This window comes from Dermochelys coriacea, chromosome 1 (genome assembly GCF_009764565.3).
Source record: "Dermochelys coriacea isolate rDerCor1 chromosome 1, rDerCor1.pri.v4, whole genome shotgun sequence".
Lineage (NCBI taxonomy): Eukaryota > Metazoa > Chordata > Testudines > Dermochelyidae > Dermochelys > Dermochelys coriacea.
In genome coordinates, this window is record NC_050068.2 from 344,421,163 (window position 1) to 344,439,000 (window position 17,838).

Below are 17,838 nucleotides of genomic sequence, written 5' to 3' on the forward strand. Positions count from 1 at the left end.
TCCTCTGTGACCAAGGCCTCTTGAAGGCACATTTCCAAACTGCACTCATTCTAGGCAAATGGGGCTTCTCCTCCTATTTGAATTGAAGCCCCATTTCCTAAGGGGGGCTGGGGGGGCTTTCTTTTACATTTAAGACAAGCCAAGGATTTTGCAGAGGGAATCTAGTTAGGCAGAAAATAGTTACCAAAATCACACATAACACTACTTGAGTAGGGGAATACTCTACTTTTATGAACAGTGCCATAGGATCTTTAGTTACAAGACTTCGGTTTTACTTCTCATCTGAAAGACTGTACCTCTAACACAGCTCCATCAAACATCCTTGGTTCAGTCCTGTCTTGGAGGGAAGAATGCTGTGTAATGAATCACCTGCCTAGATTTTTCCATGAAGGTCTCCAGTCCACGTGCTGACCAGCTCTGCAGCTCTTGAGATCTAGCTGGATCAGAGCCCGAGATGAAGTGGCTGTAGGCTATGGGTTTGTTTGTATTCTTAATGGTTTTGTCACTACTTGGCACTAATGTCATTTATTTTCACGTCCAAATATCCACACACATTTTCATGAGGAAACTCAAAACACGCACACAAGATAAGCAAGTTTATGACTAAGGCCAAAATGTTTGTATAAGGACAGACACAAACAACTGTCAAATCCCCTAGCTCTCAGTGGATTTCAAGCATATTTAAGAAACAAGATTCTGGGTTTCGGAGTGGTAGCTGTGTTAGTCTGTATCAGCAAAAACAACGAGGAGTCCTTGTGGTACCTTAGACTAACAAATTTATTTGGGCATAAGCTTTCATGGGCTAGAACCCACTTCAGCAGATGCATGGAGTGAACACACAGGAGCAGGTATAAATACATGAAAGGAGGGGAGTTGCTTTACCAAGTGTGAGGTCAGTCTAACGAGATGAATCAATTAACAGCAGGATACCAAGGGAAGAAAAATAACTTTTGAAGTGGTAAGAGTAGCCCATTACAGACAGTTGACAAGAAGGTGTGAGTAACAGTAGGGAGAAATTAGTATTGGAGGAAATTAAGTTTAGGTTTTGTAATGACTCAACCACTCCCAGTCTCTATTCAGGCCTAATCTGATGTGCAGTATGTTCAGCTCACCAGCAGAGGGCATGTTTTGCTGTCACCCTGGCCCTCACCACCAGATCCATCCTCTGCCTGAGGGACCGGTGCGTGAGCTGGTTAGACAAACCAGGGATGGTCTAGATAATATTTAATCTGGCCATGAGTGCAGGGGACTGGACTAGATGACCTCTCGAGGACCCTGCCAGTCCCATGATTCGATTATGTTCACAGCACTCACACCGAGAAGTTAGATAAAAACATACAATACTCTTTCTGGAAGGTTGCAATGTAACACTATATCTTAGAATCCACAACCCTAACATACAAGAACCTAAAACAGAAAGAGACAAAGCTGGCTACTCCCTAAGATCGAGAAGCACAACTCACTTCCACCTTACTCCAGGCTGGTTCTTTGCAGACTAACTGCTGAAGATCGAGATTGCACACTTCCCGACAGAGCCCCCTAGCCTGTGAGCAGGACCAGGAAATCTCTTAATCTTTAAGTGATAGCTTGTAATTTTCACAGTTGTTTTTTTTTTAATACACTACTCTCCCCATATCCTGACATGAATAGGACCACCATGAAGGAAGGACTAGGACTATTGCAGAGCCACTGCATGAGTTTTCCTATTTTACTCCACACATTTCATATTGAGAGCTCTCAGGTTTTATTTGGGATCACTAAGAACTTCTGGGATAGACTTGTTAGTCAGACTTTAATTTGAGGCAGTGTCTCTTGTTCTGGGATTGGTAATATATTATTAGAAATGTATCAATGGACTTTTTACTCCTCATAGTAATTGAATAAAAGAACCAGTTTTCAGTAAGAAATTTAGATTAGATAACTTTTAAATCAGGAGTGCCACAAACTCAAACTTTGTAACAGAATTACCGAGGAAGTTCTAGAAGCTTGTATCTAACATGCACCTGTTGGCATGGTACTGCTGAGCTGTTTTGTTTTGATATAGTAAAAATGCTGAGAACCCTCTGCCAGAAAAATGAGGCCTCTTTAAGATATCTCACATTAGGCCCCCAAAGTCACTCGTCACTTTTCAAAAACTTGGTCAATATCCTTTAGCCTTCAAGGAAGCAGAGTGAATTTTTTGTTTGCAGTTGGCTTTTGTTGCTGCACTCTGACTCATTTTCCTAAAATAAAGTTAAAATATATATTCTGTGTGTTAACTTAATCTAGTCAGGCATCTTTATGGCCTAGCTGGCCAGGCCTATTTCTCCAACTGGTCATCTTAAGGAGATGTCTGTTTCTTTTGCCTGTCCTCTGCCCCAAGTTGTCTCCCTTTTCCATTCCAGAGGTCTCTGGGGGTATGTCTTCACTGCAATAAAATGCCCATGTCTGGCCTGCGTCACCTGACTTGGGTTTGCAGGGCTTGCGCTGTGGGGCTATAAAAGTGCAGTGTAGACATTTGGGCTGGGGCTGGAGCTGGAGCCCAGCCATGGGTGTTTTATTGCAATACAGATGTACTCTAGAATGTCCTAAACCCCTTCCCTCTACTATTACCCTCTCTAAAAAGAAAAGGAGGACTTGTGGCACCTTAGAGACTAACACATTTATTTGAGCATAAGCTTTCGTGAGCTACAGCTCACTTCATCGGATGCATTCAGTGGAAAATACAGTGGGGAGATTTTCACACACGCACACATACATACACACACACACACACACAACATGAAACAATGGGTTTTATCATACACACTGTAAGGAGAGTGATCACTTAAGATGAGCTGTTACCCGCAGAAAGGGGGGAGGGGGAAGGAGGAAAACCTTTTATGATGATAATCAAGGTGGGACATTTCCAGCAGTTAACAAGAACATCTGAGGAACAGTGGGGGGTGGGGTGGGGGGAGAAATAACATGGGGAAATAGTCTTACTTTGTGAAATGACGCATCCACTCCCAGTCTCTATTTAAGCCTAAATTAATTGTATCCAGTTTGCAAATTAATTCCAATTCAGCAGTTTCTCGCTGGAGTCTGTTTTTGAAGTTTTTTTGTTGAAGGATAGCCACTCTCAAGTCTGTAATCGAGTGACCGGAAAGACTGAAGTGTTCTCCAACTGGTTTTTGAATGTTATAATTCTTGATGTCTGATTTGTGTCCATTTATTCTTTTACGTAGAGACCGTCCAGTTTGACCAATGTACATGGCAGAGGGGCATTGCTGGCACAGGATGGCATATATCACATCGGTAGATGCGCAGGTGAATGAGCCTCTGATAGTGTGGCTGATGTGATTAGGCCCTATGATGGTGTCCCCTAAATAGATATGTGGACACAGCTGGCAACGGGCTTTATTGCAAGGATAGGTTCCTGGGTTAGTGGTTCTGTTGTGTGGTTGCTGGTGAGTACACCACCCTATATCGGAAACCTACTGACCGCTATTCCTACCTACATGTCTCTAGCTTTCATCCAGATCATACCACACGATCCATTGTCTTCAGCCAAGCTCTACGATATAACTGCATTTGCTCCAACCCCTCAGACAGAGAGAAACAGCTACAAGATCTCTATCATGCATTCCTACAACTACAATACCCACCTGCTGAAGTGAAGAAACAGATTGACAGAGCCAGAAGAGTACCCAGAAGTCACCTACTACAGGACAGGCCCAACAAAGAAAATAACAGAACGCCACTAGCCATCACCTTCAGCCCCCAACTAAAATCTCTCCAACACATCATTAAGGATCTACAACCTATCCTGAAGGACAACCCATCACTCTCACAGATCTTGGGAGACAGGCCAGTCCTTGCTTACAGACAGCCGCCCAATCTGAAGCAAATACTCACCAGCAACCACACAACAGAACCACTAACCCAGGAACCTATCCTTGCAACAAAGCCCGTTGCCAGCTGTGTCCACATATCTATTCAGGGGACACCATCATAGGACCTAATCACATCAGCCACACTATCAGAGGCTCGTTCACCTGCACATCTACCAATGTGATATATTCCATCCTGTGCCGGCAATGCCCCTCTGCCATGTACATTGGTCAAACTGGACAGTCTCTACATAAAAGAATAAATGGACACAAATCAGACGTCAAGAATTAAAACATTCAAAAACCAGTTGGAGAACACTTCAGTTTCTCCGGTCACTCAATTGCAGACCTGAGAGTGCTATCCTTCAACAGAAAAACTTCAAAACCAGGCTCCAATGAGAGACTGCTGAATTGGAATTAATTTGCAAACTGGATACAATTAATTTAGGCTTAAATAGAGACTGGGAGTGGATGGGTCATTTCACAAAGTAAAACTATTTCCCCATGTTATTTCTCCCCCCCCCCCACACCCCATCCCCCACTGTTCCTCAGAAGTTCTTGTTAACTGCTGGCAATGTCCCACCTTGATTATCACCATAAAAGGTTTTCCTCCTTTTCCCCCCCACCCGTTCTCCTGCTGGTAATTGCTCATCTTAAGTGATCACTCTCCTTACAGTGTGTATGATAAAACCTATTGTTTCATGTTCTCTGCGTGTGTATATAAATCTCCCCACTGTATTTTCCACTGAATGCATCCGATGAAGTGAGCTGTAGCTCACGAAAGCTTATGCTCAAATAAATGTGTTAGTCTCTAAGGTGCCACAAGTCCTCCTTTTCTTTTTGCGAATACAGACTAACACGGCTGCTACTCTGAAACCTATTACCCTCCTCTGTATCTCTCAGGCTTGGACAGAGCCATCTCTCTTCCATCTATCTCCTCTGTCTCATCAGAACAAACACTTCTAAAACAACTGCTAGAAAAATCCATTGAAGATTGCCAAACCCAGTAGACACTTACTTAACTATACGGGATTTCAAAGAAAGCCGCTAGGTACTTACACCTCATATATCCTGTGGTCTGGGTAATATGTCAGCTAAAATGATGAAAATCACTACTGTGTAAATCTGGACATCTGTCTGAGAACTGTCTAAACTCATTCTCTGTGACAGATGATTTTCTCTGACATATGGTCAGTGGTGCTATCATTCCAGTCCAGAAATATGATGATGTTCTCAATTCAAAAAGCTATCGAGGTATCGGGGTTAATAGCAACATCAATAAATTATTCTGTAGATTCAACAGAAAAGTACTACACTACCTAACAATACATCCACCACAATACATAAGAGTCGTATTGAATCCCTTCCCAAAATACAAACCACAGCACACACATTTACAACGCAGTTGCTTATCAATAAACATACAGACAAACAACAAAATGAGGAAAGATATTTGCATTTTTCATAGACTTAAAAAAAACCCTTGTGCTTTACTCTAGCAATTTAGGCTCAACTTTCAACTGCAGCCAAATGGAACTGTTGGCAAGACATGTGACATAATTAAATCTGTGCACCAATCAATCAGCTGCAGGATAAAAATAAATATACGAACTCATGTCTTCAAAGAATAAAGAGAGGGGTAAAAGAAGAAGGCAGATTCACTTCCAACTTGTTCCAACACCTACATCAGTGACCTACCTGTTCTTCTCTAACAGTTCTCTAATCCATTCAACTCCTCAGAAAGAAAGTTAGTTTGACATGGATCACAAAATATTAAGCTTAGCTGGTGAAAACTGACATCAGATAGCTTCACTGACATATCCTGAGATATAGCAGCAAAGGTTCTGGTCCAGCAGGGAAGTATTCGCCAGTTTATGAGGCTCCTTCACCTACTTACACACCAGCAAAAATACTTTTAAAAGCCTTTAGCTCAGTCTGGCGCCATGAGCTATGACTTTAAATTATTGTAAAACATAACAGGAAGCAAAACGTATGACATAATTAAATCCATGTACAAATCCATTTACTGCAGGATAAAAACAAACAACATTAGTGTTGCCAACCCCCCAGGATTGGCCTGGAGTCTCCAGGAATTAAAGATTAATCTTTAATTAAAGATTATGTCATGTAATGAAATCTCCAGGAATACATCCAAAACAAACTGGCTACCCTACAACATGCAAACAGATGCTTTCAAAAAGAAAGAGGAGTAAGACTGGAATTAAACCTTCAATCTGTTCAAAATTATTTAATTACCAAATTAAAAGTGATATTTCAGTGTTACTCAATCCATCCCAAACACACCAATAAATAAATCTGAGATAAATTATCTACTGTACTCAGATGACCTTGTTCTACTGGTGCCCAAACAGCACAGAAGAATCTAAACTTTCTTTCTCTGTTCATGTTTATTGAAATAAAAACTTCCAAACAAAACCCCCAAATTACTGTCACAATCAGAATCATAGATTATCAAAGAAACCAGCCAAACCCTCCCCACTCTAGACTCTTTGTCCTGAAAACATGAAGATCAATCTGATATCATAGGCCTTCAGGCCACCCACCATTCCACCAAACTCATTCTTTTTTCTCCACTATCGCCAGTTACCAAATAACCACACCAATAACGTGAACCAGAGTTTCAGGGGTGTTGTTCTGTGTCTGAAGACAAGCTGACCAGCAGCTCTGCCATAAGTAGCATAAAACCAGTGTTAACAACTGCCAGAGTCTCAAATAAAACAAATATGGCAAATATCTGTCCTTCGTGATCAAGGCACGATGCTGAGTCCTCTAGTGTCTAAAAAAGTTCAAAAGCCAGTACATAAGTCTGGCCACAGAACAGCAGGACTCACTGTTTTGAAGCCAACAAATCCCAAATGTGGATGCTAAAGGAACAGAATAAAAAAAGGTGCTCTGTTGTCTCCTCTGAACCAGAGCATGCTTCCTGGGGACAATCTTTATATACTATATGCTTCCCCCACAGGTTACCTCTAGCATCTGAAGAAGTGGGGTTATTACGCACTAAAGCTTATGCCCAAATAAATCTGTTAGTCTTTAGGATGCCACCGGACTCCTCGTTGTTTTTGTGGATACAGACTAACACGGCTACCCCTCTGATACATAACATATCCACCACTATATATCCCTGTTCTGGAAAGGAACTCTTTTATTTTGAAAGTATAATAATGCCCCACTGAGACAATCTTCTGGGCAATTCAGTCATGCTAAATGGTGTTCTGAAAATGTTCCTTAAGCATCCTCTGGTACAGCACTCTCCTGAACTGTAAGCCACTGGGCTGGAATGCTGTTGCCTGACTTTGCCAATGGCAAATACATCTTAAAGCAAGTTGCATGTAAGTGGGCTATTGCAGGAGAAAATACCATTTTGGGAGCTGCATCCCCTTTTTCCCACCAATTACTCCATTTCTTCCCCTGTGACATTTCCCAGTAACACTGGAAATTAATGGCCATACCCTGCCCCCAGCGGCGCAAACCCTATGGAATGTATAAAACCATGCACAACCCCCCTTCTTTAGCTGGCAGGTAGACTATGCTTCCCTTCATTAGGTTATATTTATTCCTTTAGAGCATCTGAAAAAATAACCAATAATTTTCCAGGGGGAGGATACACATAAGTCACATAAATGCAAAGGGGTAACAGGAATGTTTTAAAAAGAACAGGAGTACTTGTGGCACCTTAGAGACTAACAAATTTATTTGATCATAAGCTTTCGTGAGCTACAGCTCACTTCATCGGATGCATTCAGCTCACTTCATCGGATGTTTTAATGAACCATATCTTCCGCCGCATCACCTTACCCTGGCAGGAGGCAAAGTACTTCCCCCAGTTCAACTCAGCTACTGACTCACCACTGAAGGTGAGTCTCAAAATATCTCTATAGCCCCAGGAGGGCTCATCACAATCTGCAACGAATCTGGAAGAGCAAAAGAGCAACCCCTAATCCCCATCCCCAAAGCATTGCTTTTCTACGTGTTAATTGCTGTTTCAGCTGCAGCTGCTTAATTAAGTGTCAAAAAATATATTCCTAGAATCTGTCCTGTCCACCAGCACTGTGACATCATTGGCATGGGCAAAAATGGCCACTGACAGAGTGAAATTCTTCTCCCTCTTAATCCACCTACTGTATTTAAGACCTGAAATTCCCTGTTACCAAACACTCTCTACAGCAAAGGGTGCAAAGAAAAACAGTATAACTATGGACTCAAGGGACAACCTTGCTGTACCCTAGAAAGCATCTGCATAGGCCCCCTTTTCCCTATCATTCGTTAAAGGGATTCATAATGTATGAACATACAAGAGCCGTAGCCAATTAATAAGCTGTAAGGAAATGCCAAATTGAGGAAGGACCAACGATAATTAAGGCAGGTTCACTCTGTCAAAAGCTTTCGCCTGATCTAAGGCCAAAACATAACCCTGTCATTCTCCCCATTGCCCAGTTTCAAATACTTCTCGCAAACTACACAAAGTGTCTACCACTGTATGACCTTTAAGTGCCTCAGACTGACTGGGATACAGTCATTTCCTTGCTATTTTTCCCAATCTCTTGGCTACAATAGAAGTCAAAATTTTGTAATTTGTGTTCAAAGGGAAATAGGCGTCTCGTTCCTGATATTTTCCAAATATCCTTTTTTTTTGTCAAAAAAAATCAAAAGGGCTTCATAAAAGATCCCAATGTGCTTCTAAAATATTATGTGCCATGTGTTAATTTTTTGGCACAGAATTTTTAATTTTTTGGTGCAGAATGCCCTCAAGAGTAATCCATCACTGAAAGCACATGAGAGTACCATAGAGGGGGAGATCTATAAACCTCTCATAAAATTCTGTTGTCAAATCATCGACTCCGAGGGCAGTTCCCTTCTGCAGTAACTAGATATCTGCACGAACCTCCATTTCTTCTATTGGCCTCACAAGTGAGTCCTGTTCCTTATCTGCCAATGTTGGAAAATCCGTGATACTATCCAAAAACTGCTACTGCTGGAAAGGCGGAATGGTTTGTTCCCAAAAGATCTCACTGTAATATTCCTGAACTATCCTCACTATGCCAGCAGGGTCCCTGTGGACATGCCCAGCACTAGGATCCCATAACACCATCATATCCTGCTGCAGTATCTTCCTCACATCCTGTAAATACATTACAGGAGGTTGCCCCACCTTTTGTCCTGAAGTCCTTTGCAAATTTATCTCATTCCAGCCATCTCCTTCAGTACTGAACCACTTCCTTCTTAATTTTCTCTAAGACCCTTGTATCTATGTGTTCCTCAGGTTGCAGTCGACTATGAAGATTTCTCAAATGGCTCTGCAGTATTAAATAATGTTTATAATCAGATGTATACAGACATCATGAAAAGGAATGTAGAGAGGTCACCAGGTTCCTCTTAGTCAGTTCCTACCATTCTGTCTGGGATGAATAAAACTCATGAACTGTCTTTTGTTCCATAAAGATGCCTTTGACCTTTCTACATGCCACTGCGTTATTAAATAAACACGTATTTAGTTTCCAATGACCATGGCCAAAGGCCAGAGTTCACTGTTCTGTACTCCGTGAGTTTAAATCGGACCAAACAGAGATAAGAAAACTCCACAGGCTGCATTCTGAAGCATCCGCTCACTGAGATAGGTTTCCCAAACACCCTGTCCAATCAACCAACCATTTCCCCTCCAAAAAATATGAATACTCCCTTCTTCCTTAAATTAGGATGCCCCAAAACATCACTGTCAGTGGAATCACACACTCATTGTAAGTTTCCACAGCTCATAATTCTTCGAGTTGCTTTGCTCTGTTAGCCACTGCAGCTAAATAACTAAAATCCCCCATTAAAAACAACTGTCGAGCCATTAATAAAAAGGAGCAACCTCTAAAAAAGATCTTTCCTCAGCTTCTGACGCTGTGGGCCACAGATGTGATACCACCCTACTCTCTACCACCTTCTGCATCAATAGCACATAAGTATAAAACTACCCCTACTCCATGAGCTCATTGGACCAAAAAAGATGGGCCTCTCCTCCAGTTCCTCTGAGCTACAAAATGTCACACCTAGAACATAGTCTCATTTCCTGGATACCCACTAAAACCAAATCCTGCCCATCCAAAATTGAAAGATCATCTGCCCCTAGTGCACACTCAGGATGGAGCACATGTTCTAAATTGCAATTTTCAGTATCATCTAAACAAAGGTTCACAGCTACTTGTGGCTCCCATCCAGTTGCCTTGTTGTTGCTATTAAACCCTCTGACTTACCTTCCTCTCTTGTTCTTTTTTGTTTACCCACTTTTTCCTTGCTGACTCATTCATTTCTCACAAACTGGGAGACTTCCTGTGTCCCCAGATCTTGATCCCATTTCTGATAGTTCTTTTTGAAGTAGCTCAGGCCCAATAGCTCATGGGTCCCTTTCCCTCAATGAATGCATGTTTGACGCACCCATAGACTCCTCTCTCTTCTCTTCCTCATCCGCAATAGCACCTAATACAGGAAACCTGTCATGTGTTGGAACTGTGAAAATGCTGTGTGGTTTGGACAGTTGTAAGGCATTCTCAGTCACTATAAGCCCAACTGTCTCCCTGGATCCTCTCTTTCCATGTGTGATTTCAATAAACTCTTCTATTTCTGAAGTTAAGCACATCAAATCCTGTTCCCCAGCTGTAGGGTCTACCAGACCCATAGCCTGCTAATCTCTCTATGGTGGCTAGGATTCCTGCATAACAAATTTCGCCTGCGGATTTTCCTTCCCCAGTTTCTCTTATTCTCTCCCCACTCCATCTCTGATGGTGTCCCCCACTTTACTATGCTCATGTCCCATCTCTATTGTCCTGGCTCTCAGTGGTTCCCACTCCCTTACCCTGACCCCTTCCCAATCTTGTATCAGTAAAATACAAGCTCAGTCCTTCCTCCAAAAGTAGGGAGGCCCTGCCACTCAAAATGGGGCTTTCACCAATCCTTGCAGAGTTGTTTGGCATCCTCTGATCCTCTGGCAAAGAAGGGTCCTTGTGAGGCTAGGAATGATGTTTTTCTCAATTGTGATAGCCCTTTAGGCACTGCCTGTAACCAGGTCCACTTTTCCATACATGTTGCATCGAATTAAATCCCGGCAACCCTCAGTCTTGGGTGCATTAGAGCAGCAGCGCATGCACTTCCTCACCACAGCCCACACTAAAATGTTCTGTCGGGTCACATGAAAAACATGTGCATGGCTTCCAGGGATACCTAGAGCAGGGATAGTCAATAGGCGGACCGTGAGCCAAATCCAGACCGCCAGATGCTTTTGAATGGACCCCAAAATCTTTTTATTTACTTATTATTTATCATCATTATTATTATTATTTTTGTATTATTTTCTCTGGAGTCTGGACATTGACTATACCTTGACCAATAAATTTGGACCTTGACAAAAAACAACTGACTACCCCTGATCTACAGTATCTCTGCTCAGAACCAATGTATAATATATGAAGGAACTGTTGGATTGTATTACTTACTTGGATAAGTTCAATGGTGCCTTTAAATTCGCCATTCCAAACCCTAAATCAAACATAAACTTTTACTGGGGCATCACAGAAACAAGGCTCATAACATCAGCTGATAGTGCCACAAGATCCACCAGTCAGTGCACAGTAACTTCTGCATATGTCTCCACCATCACGTACAAAGAACTTACTCACAGAATAAAGCCTCCTTCAGCCCTACCATCTGAGGCTGCAGCTATCTCGTTTGGAAGAGGAAGCAAGAATGAATTATCACACTCTCTGTCCCTCACATACTCCTCACTGTGATATCTACTTGAAATCTATTGCAGCACATTTGGACGATAAGAGTCAGTGTAGGAAGGAGGGTCTAGCGGATAGAGTGTTGGACTGGGACTCAAGAGACCTGGGTAAAATGGGGATCTTACCTTACAGGGGTATTATGAGGATAAAATCCATTAATGATTGTGAGGTGCTCAGTGACATGGGTCATATAAGTACCTAGATAAGTAGTACCAGCCTGTCCCTCTAACCTTAGAAAACATCCTGCAAGCCTAACTCTGCACACTTATGAAATTTGCAGATGACTCTAACCTGTGTGGAAGTGTGGAGAGCACTCAGAAATAACACAAAAGTGGATTAAAAAAATGGACAGAAGTTCAGCAAACAATGCAGTTAAATTCAGCAGAAATGCAGACTGATATGTTTTCACAGATTCCAGGGCCAGAAGGGACCACTGTGATCATCTAGTCTGACCTCCTATATAGCACGGGCCATAGAACTGCCCCCAAATCATTCCCGGGGCAGATCTTTTAGAAAAACATCCAATCTCAATTTAAAAATGGTCAGTGATGAAGAATCTATCACAACTCTTGGTAAATTGTTTCAATGACTAATTACTCTCACCGTTAAAAATGTACGCCTTATTTCCAGTCTCAATTTGTCTAGTTTCAACTTTTCGGGGGAGAAGGGTTTGAAATACAGATATTCAATGGAAGGGAGAAATCTGCAAAACGGTAATGGTGTTACATAGCAAGTTAGCTATGAATTTGCAGTGGTGATTTGGTCACAAGGAAAAGGCCAATGCTGAGGTGGACTGCTTATGAAAAAGCAACACAGTCAAGAGCAGGGAGGTAAAATGTCTTCTCTAAAGGGCCGTGGACCGACCCCATCTAAAACAATACATTCACTTCTAGGCACCACATTATCAGAAAGAGATTTTTAGCTCCTTGGGGTAGGGACTGTCCTTTTTGTTCTGTTTGCACAGTGCCTAGCACAATCAGGTGTTTGTCCATCACTAAGGACTCTAGGTACTATGGTAATACAAATAATAAATAATAATATTGAATGACTGGAGGGGATTTAGGGAAGATGAATAAAAAACATCTTGGCACTGGAAGAACTGACTTCTCAGCAAAGAATACAAGAACTGAATGTGTCCTACTTAGAATCATAAAATATAAGGGTTGGAAGAGACCTCAGGAGGTCATCTAGGACAACCCCCTGTTCAAAGCAGGACCAACACCAACTAAATCATCCCAGCCAGGCTAAGTGATGACTAGGGAGGGAGATGTTTCAGAGTAGCGGCCATGTTAGTCTGTATCCACAAAAAGAAAAGGAGTAAATTTGTTAGTCTCTAAGGTGCCACAAGTACTCCTTTTCTTTTTTTAGGGAGGGAAAGGAATTCTTTAGCTTAGTAGCAGTGGGTAAAGGAATGATATGAAATTAAGAAAGGGGAAAGTTAGGCTGAATATCACTCTGACATTGAGGTGCACTAGGTTGTTGAATAGTCTACCAAGGGATATGGTGGAAACCCCATCACATGGGACTTATTTGTACCGTGGTAGCAGATAGGAGCCTCAATCATGGACCAGAACCCCATTGTGCTAGGTGCAACACCAAACAAAAAGGATCCCTGCTCTAAAGATCTTAGACAAGACACTATCAAATACAGTCCTACAGTGGCCAAGGGGAGATGGACTTGATTGTCTAACAGGCCTTTCCATCTATAACATCTGTGATATCAGGAGACATAAATGAGATGGCACACAGCAGCCATGAACCAGCAATGGGTGGTGATGACAAATAATCCTAAGGGACAAAGCCCTTTTCTTGTAGTTTATTTTTGTATCCGTTTCTTTGCTGCCCAGTGCCAGGCAGGTCCTCACTCTGTTATTGGGGTTCCTAGCAGACACGCCACCACACTGCAACCCAGGGACGGAGCAGAGCTTGGCCTCCCAGAAACCACTTGGTCTTGGATCTCAGCATATGTCTGTGAGCCCCTGCCCCGTCTGTCCATCCGTGCAGTAGGTCAAGGGTCCTCATCCTGAAAGTGCCTGCATGCCAGAGAACAAGGTAAGCACATAGAGAGAGAGAGACAGTCCCATCAGACAGCCAGTAAAGCCAGACTCACTGAACTGCTTGCCTGCCCATCTACTATAGTTGCCTGCAGTGTGGGCCTGTCTGCAATGTTTGTTTGCTTGTTTGTTATGTCTGCAATGTCTGCCTGCTTGTTGGTAACGTCTGTCTTTCTGCAATGTGACCGAGGCCACCTGCAATGGCTGTAGTCTGGGTCTATCTGTCTCTCTGCAATGTGTGTGTCTGGCTATCTGATGTGTCGGTCGGTCTGCCAGCAATGTCTGCAGCGAGGGGCTGTCTACTTGTCTGTAATGTCTGCCTGTGCTGTCTGCAGTGTCCGCCCGTCTGTCTCCAATGGGTCTGACTGAGTCGGAAATCTCTCCCGTCTGTCTGTAGTGTGTTTGTCTGCAGCGGGTCTGTCTGCAGTGTCTACCCGTCTGTCTGCAGTGGGTCTGTCTGGCGGTCTGTAATGTCTGTCTGCAGTCGGTCTCTCTGATGGTCTGTAATGTCTGTCTGCAGTGTCCACCTGTCTCTCTGCAGTGGGTCTGACTGTGTCGGCAATCTCTGCCCATCTGTCTGCAGTGGGTCTGTCTGGTGGTCTGCAATGTCTGTCTGCAGTGGGTCTGTCTAGTGGTCTGTAATGTCGGTCTGCAGTAGGTCTGTCTGGTGGTCTGTAACGTCTGTCTACCATGTCTGCCCATCTGTCTGCAATGGGTGTGACTGTGTCGGCAATCTCTGCCCATCTGTCTGCAGTGTGTCTGTCTGGTGGTCCGTAATGTCTGTCTGCAATGGGTCTGACTGTGTCGGCAATCTCTGCCTGTCTGTCTGCAGTGTCTCTGTCTGCAGTGTCTGCTCGTCTGTCTGCAGTGGGTCTGTCTGGTGATCTGTAATGTCTGTCTGCAGTGGGTCTGTCTGGTGGTCCGTAATGTCTCTCTCCAGTGGGTCTGTCTGGTGATCTCTAATGTCTGTCTGCAGTGGGTCTGTCTGGTGGTCCATAATGTCTGTCTGCAGTGGATCTGACTTTGTAGGCAATCTCTCTGCAGTATGTCTGTCTGCAGTGACTGCCCGTCTGTCTGCAATGGGTCTGACTGTGTCGGCAATCTCTGCCCGTCATTCTCCAGTGGGTCTGTCTGGTGATCTGCAATGTCTGTCTGCAGTGGGTCTGTCTGGTGGTCTGTAATGTCAGTCTGCAGTGGGTCTGTCTGGTGGTCTGTAATGTCGGTCTGCAGTGTCCGCCCGTCTGTCTGCAGTGGGTCTGACTGTGTCGGCAATTTCTGCCCATCTGCCTGCAATGGGTCTGACTGTGTCGGCAATCTCTGCCTGTCTGTCTGCAGTGTCTCTGTCTGCAGTGTCTGCCCGTCTGTCTGCAGTGGGTCTGTCTGGTGGTCCGTAATGTCTCTCTACAGTGGGTCTGTCTGGTGATATCTAATGTCTGTCTGGTGGTCCGTAATGTCTGTCTGCAGTGGGTCTGACTGTGTCGGCGATCTCTGCCCATCGTTCTCCAGTGGGTCTGTCTAGTGATCTAAAATGTCTGTCTGCAGTGGGTCTGTCTGGTGGTCTGTAATGTCGGTCTCCAGTGGGTCTGTCTGGTGGTCTGTAATGTCTGTCTGCGGTGTCCGCCTGTCTGTCTGCAATGGGTCTGACTGTGTCGGCAATCTCTCCTGTCGATCTGCAGTGGGTCTTTCTGGTGGTCTGTAATGTCTGTCTGTAGTGTCCGCCCATCTGTCTGCAGTGGATCTGACTGTGTCGCAATCTCTGCCAGTCCTGTCTAGTGTCTGTAATGTCAGTCCTTCAGTGGGTCGTCTGGTGGTCTAATGTCTGCTGCAGTGTCGTCCATCTGTCTGCAATGGGTCTGACTGGTCAGCAATCTCTGCCCGTTCTTCTGCATGTGTGTCCTGCAGTGGGTCTGTCTGGTGGTCCATAATGTCTGTCTGCATGGGTCTGACTGTGTCGGCAATCTCTGCCTCTGTCTGCGTGTCTCTGTCTGCAGTGGGTCTGTCTGCTGTCCGTAATGTCTGTCTGCAGTGGGTCTGTCTGATATCGTAATGTCTGTCTGCAGTGGGTCTGTCTGATAGTCCGTAATGTCTGTCTGCAGTGGGTCTGTCTGGTGATCTGTAATGTCTGTCTGCAGTGGGTCTGTCTGATAGTCCGTAATGTCTGTCTGCAGTGGGTCTGTCTGGTGATCCGTAATGTCTGTCTGCAGTGGGTCTGTCTGGTGATCTGTAATGTCTGTCTGCAGTGGGTCTGTCTGATAGTCCGTAATGTCTGTCTGCAGTGGGTCTGTCTGGTGATCTGTAATGTCTGTCTGCAGTGGGTCTGTCTGGTGATCTGTAATGTCTGTCTGCAGTGGGTGTGACTGTGTCCACAATCTCTGCCCGTCTGTCTGCAGTGGGTCTGTCCGGTGGTCCGTAATTTGTGTCTGCAGTGGGTCTGACTGTGTTGGCAATCTCTGCCTGTCTCTCTGCAGCGTGTCTGTCTGCAGTGTCTGTCCCTCATTCTGCAGTGGGCCTGTCTGGTGGTCTGTAACCTCTGTCTGCAGTGTCCGCCCGTCTGTCTGCCGCGGGCCTGAGTGTGTGGGCAATCTCTGCCCGTCTGTCTGTCTGCAGCGGGTCTGTCCTGTGTGCCCGCTTGTCTCTGTGCAATGGCTGCCGGGCGGACAGACGGACAGTGGCCCGAGCCGCGAGTCTCTCGCCTGCCCAGCCCGCCCTCGGCTCCCCTCGGGCTGCGGCCCCTTTAAGAGCGGCGGCCCCTCCCTTCCCCCTTCTGCGGCTGCTGCTGACAAGATGGCGGCGGCGGCGGCGGCGGCGGGGCCGGCCGGGCCCGAGAGCCGGGTGCTGGGCTACACCCTGCACCGCTGGAGCAGCTTCTCCTCCACCTACCTGCCCGAGTGAGTGTCCGAGCCGCCGCCGGCCCTGCGCGGGCCCCGGGGGCAGGGCCGGGGGGGGCGGCGAGGCGGGGGCCAGGCGGGGCGGCGGCCCAGCGTCAGCTCTGTGGGCCCGGGCTGCGAGCGGCCTGCGCCTTGCCCCTAGCCGCTGGGGGGCCCGCGGGCGCCGGTGTCCTGCGGGGAGAGGCGGCGGCGACACCGGCATGGGGCGGGGAGGGGCACGACGAGGACGAGGAGCTTTAACCCGGGGAAGGGCGTGGCCTGATCCTCTCTCCGGGGAACCTCGCTCGTCTTCCTCCCCCTGGGTGGCCTTGTCCTTTCCCCCGCTCGCCGAGCCTCCGAAAGGCCAAGCCTGCGGGCGAGGGTTGGTGCCCCCCCCCCTCCCCCCCGTGCCGCTCGGCGTTAGTGTGGCCTGTTCCTCCGTTTAAAGCGTGTGCGTGGGGTCAGCTCTTTTAAGCGGGCTTTTAAGGTTTGATCCCGGCTTGACGCATGGGAGCTCGAAGTTGCCTTTTGCCCTCTTCGCGTAGCCTCGTTAATTCATACCGAAGTGGGGAGATCTCGGTGGATGCGAATCTAGGTCGCCCTGCCCACTAGTTATGACCTGTTTAAAGTCTGATGGCTGTTGACAGTAAAAGGCGTCAACTTGGTAAGTGCCATGTAAATAGTATGCCCTGGTTTTATTCTTGGTGGTGTCCACTGTGTGCCGGTTCAGTTGTGAATTTTCACAGATTTTTAAGGCCAGAGTGACCATTGTGGTTCTCTGTAAAGTGCCCTTGTGTGTAAGCAATCTGACCAGCTGCATGAAACTGGTCGTTACATTCTGGTTGAGCGTGAGCGTGTCTTCTAGACTGACCTCCACTCTTCACTTAGACATTAAGTGATGGAGTGGTCTCATCCTTTCCTCTGTTTCCATTGGTTAATTACCTTTACTCAGGTTTTTTTTTTTTGAAGTGTTTTACTTCCCGTTTAAATTTTTTACTTCAACTTCAAGCCACTGGATCTGGTTATGCTTTTTGCAAGTCTGGATTCCTTTAGTGTCAGGTATCTGCTCTATGTGTGTACTCCTACGCTGTGACCAACTCAGCTCTTCACCTTCCCATTGATAAGCCATATAGACTAAACTCTCTCTTTTTGTAAGGCTTGTTTCAGAGTAGCAGCTGTGTTAGTGTGAATTCGCAAAAAGAAAAGGAGGACTTGTGGCACCTTAGAGACTAACAAATTTATCTGAGCATAAGCTTTCGTGAGCTACAGCTCACTTCATCAG

The 17,838-nt window shown here is 45.3% G+C and overlaps 1 protein-coding gene across 2 annotated transcripts in view; it reads left to right on the forward strand.

Moving 5' to 3' along the window:
• The first annotated feature begins 16,444 nt into the window (after positions 1–16,444).
• MKLN1 (muskelin 1) overlaps positions 16,445–17,838 on the forward strand; it is a 187,118-nt gene continuing 185,724 nt past the window's right edge. For both annotated transcript variants that reach the window (XM_038377144.2, XM_038377231.2), the window contains exon 1: positions 16,445–16,577. In XM_038377144.2, the coding sequence (XP_038233072.1) occupies positions 16,474–16,577 (104 nt within the window). In that variant the 5' untranslated portion in view covers positions 16,445–16,473. The remainder of the gene's footprint in view (positions 16,578–17,838) is intronic.